General features: G+C 33.4%; 1 protein-coding gene across 2 annotated transcripts; it reads left to right on the forward strand.

Annotated features, from left to right (window-relative positions):
* The first annotated feature begins 1,268 nt into the window (after positions 1-1,268).
* Positions 1,269-8,218, forward strand: LOC112782477 (plasma membrane ATPase 1). 2 transcript variants are annotated; one of them, XM_072229663.1, is made up of 22 exons: positions 1,269-1,508; positions 1,591-1,681; positions 1,910-2,029; positions 2,201-2,299; positions 2,489-2,626; positions 2,778-2,912; positions 3,009-3,188; positions 3,387-3,593; positions 3,688-3,807; positions 3,901-4,020; positions 4,227-4,349; positions 4,456-4,560; positions 4,644-4,788; positions 4,964-5,128; positions 5,237-5,475; positions 5,615-5,647; positions 5,738-5,819; positions 6,002-6,162; positions 6,336-6,521; positions 6,597-6,779; positions 6,978-7,156; positions 7,891-8,218. In XM_072229663.1, exons 2-22 carry the CDS (start codon positions 1,628-1,630, stop codon positions 7,985-7,987), a joined length of 2,871 nt encoding a protein of 956 aa, XP_072085764.1. In that variant the 5' UTR covers positions 1,269-1,508; positions 1,591-1,627; the 3' UTR covers positions 7,988-8,218. The 2 variants fall into 2 exon arrangements, with proteins under 2 accessions (XP_072085764.1, XP_025680655.1); XM_025824870.3 differs by having other exon boundaries at positions 1,280-1,489.
* Positions 8,219-8,593: the final 375 nt, after the last annotated feature.

Below are 8,593 nucleotides of genomic sequence, written 5' to 3' on the forward strand. Positions count from 1 at the left end.
AATAGATATTTTAGTTTTTAAGAAAAATTAATATACAGATCCTAAAATTTTATTCTGGCAGACAAATCAGTCTTCAGTTCATTTTTTGGCAGAATAATTACCCAAATCAGTTCCCAAGAATTTTAAAAGCTAACATTTTAGTTCTAAAAAAATTAATCAATTCTCAATATTTTTTTCGTCAGACATAACAGTCCTCCGTCCAAAAAAAATAAAATTATTATTATTATTATTATTATTATTATTATTATTATTATTATTATTATTACACCATAATACTGTATAACTGTACCAAAATTTTTTATATTTTTTGAGCAAAAATAATGATAAATTTATTCATTAGATTCTTATGTATGTAGTTATAATATAAAAAAAATATAGTCATTCAATAATAATAATAATAATAATAATAATAATAATAATAATAATAATAATAATAATAATAATAATAAAATTATTAGAGATTATTCTATAAAAAATTTAAAGTTAAAACTATTTGATATTTTTATATTTAATATTCAAAAGATGTCTTATTTTAAAAATCATGTTTGTATTAAAAGAAAATGTTTTAATTTGAATTTTAAAGTATCATTATTCACGTTACTTATTTCTAACGAAAAGAGTGTATTAATATATTAGTTTCATCGGCCACATGAACAAAACTAATTTAATAATAATAAATGTCCACATATAGTAAAAGTAAAATAGAGGGAGACTATTATGTTGGAAATTGATTTATATAATAATTTATTTTGGAGACGAAAATGTCTGCTTTTAAAATTTTTGGAGATTGATTTAGGTAATTACTCTATCAAAAGATAAACTAGAGATTGATTTGTCTATTAGGGTAAAATTTTGGAAATTGATCTGTGTATTATTTTTTTTGAGACTAAAATATTCGTTTTTAAAATCCTTGGAGACTAATTTAAATAATTACTCTAAAATATATATAGTTTTATTTCAATATTATATTTAATTTAAAATAAATTAAAAAATTAAAAATTTTAAAAATTAAATAAAATTATTTAAAAAATAATAAAATTTCAATTTTTATTTTTAAAAATTTTAGTGTTTATATTTCTAATTTTTAAAAATATTAAAAATTGAAATTTTATATTTTAGGACTAAAATTTTAATTACAATCTCTCATTATTAAACACATTATTGAATAGTGTCTAGTTTCAGTAAACGACTAAACGGAGTCTTAAATAGAGTTAATGCGAATAAAATAAAATATTAGAAAAGAAATAATGGAATGTTATAGAAGCAACAGAGTGTACCTGGCAAGTACAAAACGAAATCTTCATTGACATTTGAGACACACACCAAAACCACCACCTCTCTCTCTCTCTCTCTCTCTCTCTCTCATTTTAAAATATACGCCTGCCACTTCGAGACACTTTGGACACAACACCAACCAACCCTCTCACTCTCACTTCAAACTTTTTATATTATGTAATTCATAAGACTTGGATTTTAGACAGAGCTGAAGGTGCTTCTGTTTTCTTTCTGTAAATTTTCTTTTCTTTTCTTTTCTTTTTTGAGTATTATTATGATATGTTTCACCTAAAGTTTGAACCTTTGGTTTTGTAGAGAGCTAGAAGTTTGTGTTTGGCTAAGGAAAAAAGAAATGGCCGATGAAGGTGACGCCATGCATGCTGTTCTCAAGGAAGCTGTGGACTTGGTAAATAAACAGAGCAACACAATTACTCTGTTTTTTTTTCTATAATTTTTTTTAAATGTTGATGAAGTTGTTTGAAATCTGAACTTCTACTGGGTTCTTCAGTTCTTCTGGGTGTTGTGCTTGGAATTTTTGAGTTTATGTTCTGGTTTCTGCAGATTTTCTGCTCTTCTTTTTTTCTCCTAAGGGGAGTGTGATTTTTTGCTTCTTTTTTTGTGTTTTTGTTTGCAGGAAAACGTGCCAATTGAGGAAGTGTTTCAGACTCTAAGGTGTGACCAAAATGGTCTCACGACAAAGGCTGCTGAGGAGAGACTTGGTATCTTTGGCCATAACAAACTTGAGGAGAAGCAGGTTTTTTTTTCTTTTTAACACTTTTTTATATTTTGTTTTTCTTTTAGATTGTTAGTGGTGAGAAAGGATGGAGAAAAAAAAAAAGAAAAAGAAGAAATTTTGAGCGGTCAAATTCTTTTACTTTTTTTAATTTTTAAAATTCTATGCTCTCTGTTGTTCTGAATTTTGCAGGAAAGCAAGTTTCTGAAGTTCTTGGGATTCATGTGGAATCCTCTTTCTTGGGTCATGGAAGCTGCAGCAATCATGGCGATTGCTTTGGCAAATGGAGGAGTAAGATAATGAATACTTATACTCATTTAATGACCTGAGAATTTTGATTTATTTTTATTATGAGAAGGAAAACTAGTAGAAATAGTTGTAGAAGTTGTAGAGGGCTAACAAGTTTTTTCCCCCCGCATTTAATCATTTTTTTATTTTTTATTTTCACATTTTCTTGATTTTCATGGTCATGTTATTCAGGGGAAACCACCTGATTGGCAAGACTTTGTTGGGATTATTACACTTCTGCTTATCAATTCAACTATAAGTTTTATAGAGGAGAACAATGCTGGTAATGCTGCCGCTGCTCTCATGGCTCGTCTAGCGCCTAAAGCCAAGGTGTCGATATAAAGTTTATATCTTTGCTTCTACTTTCCAGAAGTTAATTTGGGATTTTGATATAAAATTTAGGCAGCAGTATTTGGTTCACATACTTTTTGTTGTTCTTCTGTGTGTGTTTTTAATTAGTATTACTAAAATGATTGTTCAGATCCTTCGAGATGGGAAATGGGTTGAGGAGGATGCCAGTATCCTTGTTCCGGGTGATATAATTACAATTAAGCTTGGGGATATTATCCCGGCAGATGCCCGTCTCCTTGAAGGTGATCCATTGAAGATTGACCAGGTGCATGTTGAGGCCTTTGTTGCTATGTTAGTTGATATCTGATTAGTTATTTGCCTACATTTTGCTGATTGTTTAAGTTTCCTATTCGGGTCGCAGTCTGCACTAACCGGCGAGTCGCTTCCGGTCACAAAAGGCCCTGGTGATAGTGTTTATTCAGGATCTACATGCAAGCAAGGAGAGATCGAAGCGGTTGTTATTGCCACTGGAGTTCATACCTTCTTCGGCAAGGCTGCTCATCTGGTTGACTCTACAAATCAAATTGGTCATTTTCAATCGGTAAAATGAATCTGATCTTGAAACTGTTTTTATTATCTCAAAGTAAAAATGAAATTGACAGTTTATGCAATCTATTATCTATGTTAATTTCAATGAGTCTTTTGTGCTTTTAATTAATCCTTTTGGTTTAGCTTTCTTCTTTACTTTTATAATAATATATATTTTTACAATGACATTTAACATGGGTTTCTCAAACAGGTCCTAACCGCGATTGGGAACTTCTGCATATGCTCAATTGCTGTGGGAATGATAGTGGAGATCATTGTCATGTATCCAATTCAGCATCGAAAATATCGCCCTGGGATAGACAATCTGCTTGTGCTCCTTATCGGAGGAATTCCAATTGCCATGCCTACTGTTTTGTCGGTGACAATGGCAATTGGATCCCATCGCCTATCTCAGCAGGTAATGTTTAAGGCTTTCTTAGAAGTTTTTATTATTAAATTTTTCATCAACTAGGTTTAAATCTCCATTGATTACACTTTGTATGATTCTCCAGGGTGCTATTACTAAAAGAATGACAGCAATAGAAGAAATGGCTGGCATGGATGTATTGTGTAGTGACAAAACCGGAACTCTTACGTTGAATAAACTAACAGTTGACAAGAATCTTATTGAGGTCAGTACTTAGTTGTTATCAATTTAGTATCATGTCGAGTTACCATATTTTCTTTGTGGTATTATGCTGAAGTGTTACTAATACTTTCTATAGGTTTTCGCTAAAGGAGTTGATGCGGATATGGTGGTTCTCATGGCTGCTCGCGCTTCAAGAGTGGAAAACCAAGATGCTATCGATACGGCTATTGTAGGGATGCTGAGTGATCCGAAGGAGGTAGAATCACTTCGGATAATCTATGACTTTATCTTCTGTTCAAGTTTGTAAATGCTCACTAAAAAGTATTGCAATTTTAGTGTTAATAGCAGCCAGGATCATTGTAAGATTATTATTGCTATTATCTATTCTAATCAAAACAACTTACACATGCTCTCTCGTCTTTTTGGTACATTCGTTTGTATTTGACTGTCTAAAACAATTAGGCCAGAGCTGGTATTCGAGAGGTTCATTTCCTTCCGTTCAATCCAACTGACAAGAGGACTGCTCTGACTTACATAGACAGTGACGGTAAGATGCATCGTGTCAGCAAAGGTGCACCAGAACAGGTTCCTATATGAGACTATGAGTCACCTCATTCCATGTGTTTAATAGTAGTTCCAAATGCCAGTAGAATTGATGCTCAGTTTTTTTTTTTTTTTTTTTTACTTTTAGATCTTGAATCTTGCACACAATAAATCAGAGATTGAGCGAAGAGTCCATTCCATCATCGATAAGTTTGCTGAGCGAGGATTACGGTCTCTTGCAGTAGCTTACCAGGTGGATTTTGATTATGCACTTCATCTTTAGTTGGATTTGGAGTGAGTGGAACGATACTGACTGGCTTTAGTATCTTGTCTCAGGAAGTTCCTGAAGGAAGGAAAGCAAGTCCAGGAGGGCCGTGGCAATTTATCGGACTCATGCCTTTGTTTGATCCGCCTAGACATGATAGTGCCGAGACAATACGCCGGGCATTGAATCTTGGAGTAAATGTTAAAATGATAACAGGTATATATTATGGATGTTATTTATTTAGAGATTTTTCACAAGTGCTTATAGCATGGGGAGCATATTTTGAGAAAATTTGAAATTATTTGGACATCTGGAATTAATCTTTTGTTGCATGGCTCATTTTTTGGGTAAGTTTCTTAATGACATTGTTGTGTATACTGATTTCTTTTAGGTGATCAGTTGGCTATAGGAAAGGAAACAGGGCGGCGTCTCGGAATGGGAACCAACATGTATCCTTCGTCGGCATTATTGGGCCAAAACAAGGATGAATCAATTTCTGCCTTGCCAGTTGATGAACTCATTGAAAAAGCTGATGGATTCGCCGGCGTTTTCCCTGGTACAACATCTTTTCTTCAAACTCTATTTTGTACTTAAATTGACAATTTATTTACGCAGTATTTTGTCCAAGTCTTACTTGTTTTGACTATGAGCTTATTTAATGCAGAGCACAAATATGAGATTGTGAAACGTTTACAGGCCAGGAAACACATATGTGGGATGACTGGTGACGGTGTTAATGATGCCCCGGCGCTTAAGAAAGCAGATATTGGAATAGCTGTTGCTGATGCAACCGATGCGGCTCGTAGTGCATCTGACATTGTTCTAACAGAACCAGGTCTAAGTGTTATTATCAGTGCTGTGTTGACCAGCAGGGCAATATTCCAGAGGATGAAGAACTACACGGTGAGCTCGCCTTCAATTGTAATGATGTTCTGTTTCGGCCATTTTGCTAACCGATATGCTAAATAAGTTAAGGCCAAACTGTTGAATAATGATAACTGTGATGGACTATTTTCTAATTCCTTCATTTCATTTTGTGCAGATTTATGCAGTTTCCATCACAATCCGTATTGTGGTGAGTTATATTGCCGTCCGTTGAAGCTAATTGTTGTTGCATACATGTGATTGTGGGTTTGACAGCTGACTTTGTTGTTCCTTCTGACAGCTTGGCTTCATGCTACTTGCTCTCATATGGCAATTTGATTTTCCACCATTCATGGTGCTGATTATTGCTATCCTTAATGATGGTTTGTACCATACTTTTCTGAACCAACTTAGATTCCCCTTTTTTAACTTGTAAAGAGTCTTTGATCTCTTCTTTATCGGTGATATTGTCAGAGATACCGTTTTGGATCGCCAAACCTTCATGATACTTCCTAATGTTTGTAGCCTCTTCTCGCTAAACTCGTGATCTTTTCGGATATGACAGGTACCATTATGACAATATCTAAGGACAGGGTAAAACCATCTCCATATCCAGATAGCTGGAAGCTGGCAGAGATATTTACTACCGGAATCATTCTTGGTGGTTATTTGGCTATGATGACAGTTATCTTCTTTTGGGCAGCATATAAAACAGATTTTTTCCCTGTAAGAAGCTTCTTCATTAACTTTTTTTTCCTTATTGAATTAATGCTATTATCTATGTGTTTAACCAATTCCTGGCCCTATGAAACTTGTGGTCTAGTCCATTCTATCCATTTTGTCCATTGGATAACAACTTTGGTCAAAACTTTGTATTATGTTAATGATCGAATTTCCAGAGAACATTTGGGGTGTCGAGTCTTCAGAAGAAGGATGTGGATGACTTCAGAAAGCTTGCGTCGGCGATCTACCTACAAGTTAGTACAATTAGCCAGGCTCTCATCTTTGTGACACGAGCACGGAGTTGGTCATATGTGGAGCGTCCGGGTTTGTTTCTTGTATCAGCCTTTGTCATTGCCCAGCTGGTGAGTGAAACCAACACAAATTTAGACATATCATAATAATGTTATAATAATAACATGTTCATCTTTGATGAGCAGATAGCAACACTAATTGCGGTTTATGCCAATTGGAGCTTCGCGGCAATTGAGGGGATTGGATGGGGTTGGGCTGGTGTTGTGTGGCTATATAATCTCATCTTTTATATTCCACTTGATTTCATCAAGTTCGTTATTCGATATGCCTTGAGTGGCCGGGCTTGGGATCTTGTTATTGAACAAAGGGTATATATTTTGTTTTGTATAGAGCAAGTCTTCATGTGAGGATGATAGCTGACGTTAGATGGTTTGACATGTTGGACTAAACTGCTTAACATACACGTGTCAATATCTTAGCTATTATCTTTCGCATGAAGACATTTTCATGTGAGTAGTCACCTTAATTGTTTGTTTAGTGTCTAAAGTGGAATGTTTGTGTGTTAGATTGCTTTCACAAGGAAAAAGGATTTCGGAAAGGAAGAACGTGAACTTAAATGGGCGCATGCACAGAGAACTCTTCATGGACTTCATCCGCCAGAGACCAAGATGTTCAGTGAACGTACAACTTACACTGAACTTAATCAAATGGCTGAAGAGGCTAAAAGACGAGCAGAGATTGCCAGGTATTCTTATAATACATTATTTGCTGGTTGTGCACTTAGTATAATTACAAGTATTGGATTATTCATGGTAAACTTTAGGTGAAACTTTTGAGTATAATTTAGAATGGCACTTGAAATATTACTTAAATGACAAAATAAAAGTAATAAAGATTGGATTCCAGTTATACCAAAAAAATTAGACAAATGTTCAATCTTTCATAGGTTATTTTTTACCCTAAAGCAATAATTTAGGGCTATTTTGATACTTTGCTATGCTACTTCTACTTGGCACTTAAAAATTGTTGAAGCTTATATGTTAACAACAATCACTTTTCAATCCCTTACGTCTACACCCTTTATAATACACTATTTTGACACCAGTATTTTTTTAACAACCAAATACGCATATTCTTTGTTTTGTTAATTAAAAAATAATTTAAATACACAATTAATTAGTAATAACGGTATTTTTATACAAGTGTCAAGAGTGTTTGATGTATGAACAGTATTTTTTATCATTTTTTATGGATGATTCAAGGACCCACGGTATTTTTAACATTAATTAGAGGTTACCATTTTCTATTTCTATATTATAGGCTTTGATCTATTGTGAACTATTTTCTATATATTTGATTTCTAAATTGTCTATCTATGGCATTAGCAAGTTTGCAATATACATGCATTTATTTTTATTTTGCATGAAAATGAGTGAAGTCCTAAGTTTGTTGATGCGATTTATTGAATGTATTTTGCAGATTGAGAGAACTGCATACACTGAAAGGCCATGTTGAGTCGGTGGTTAGATTGAAGGGGCTTGACATTGACACAATACAGCAAGCATACACCGTGTGATAGCAACCAAATATGTGTAAGGACAATTTTGTCCTCCATCTCCATTGAGTGCTAGACAATTTTTGGTCTATCTATGATCTAATAGTTTAGATAGATTGTGTTGGGTGTGAGACTACTTTTTGTGCACACAAATTTCTGATGTTGATTAGCTCTATATGCTTATTTGTATATGCTTAGGTTGTTTGATAGTATGGTGGCTTTTACAATATTGAGATTTTTCAATTCCCATAACTAAGTTGGGTTGGTCTTATAATTAGTTTATTAGTTTGTTTAGGCAGATGTCATTTATTCCGCTCAAACAAGAGTTGGGAGTTTGAATTTCACTTTGTGCATACAAAAATTTGTTGGCGGCCAACTTTTAAATGAAATTTCAATTCACAATGGATTAGTTTTTGACCTGCCAATTTAGGAAATACTTTGTGAAATTAAAAAAAAAAGTTCATTTATGTAAAAATCATCAATTTTAAAGTTTCTACAAAATTGTGTAAAACAGACAAGTGAGGAATGATTAAAGAAACCAAATAAAAAAAAGGAATGATTAAAGAAACCAAATAAAAAAACAATCAAGTTACAAAAATCGAAAACTAAAAAACTTGGTTGGTTTAT

Source organism: Arachis hypogaea, chromosome 20 (genome assembly GCF_003086295.3).
Source record: "Arachis hypogaea cultivar Tifrunner chromosome 20, arahy.Tifrunner.gnm2.J5K5, whole genome shotgun sequence".
NCBI lineage: Eukaryota > Viridiplantae > Streptophyta > Magnoliopsida > Fabales > Fabaceae > Arachis > Arachis hypogaea.

Coding starts and splice junctions, on each gene's coding strand:
- LOC112782477 (XM_072229663.1), top strand. CDS start 1,628: ATGGCCGATGAAGGTGACGCCATGCATGCTGTTCTCAAGGAAGCTGTG. Junction 2,627..2,777: donor GTCTAGCGCCTAAAGCCAAG/GTGTCGATATAA, acceptor ATGATTGTTCAG/ATCCTTCGAGATGGGAAATG. Junction 4,561..4,643: donor CTCTTGCAGTAGCTTACCAG/GTGGATTTTGAT, acceptor ATCTTGTCTCAG/GAAGTTCCTGAAGGAAGGAA.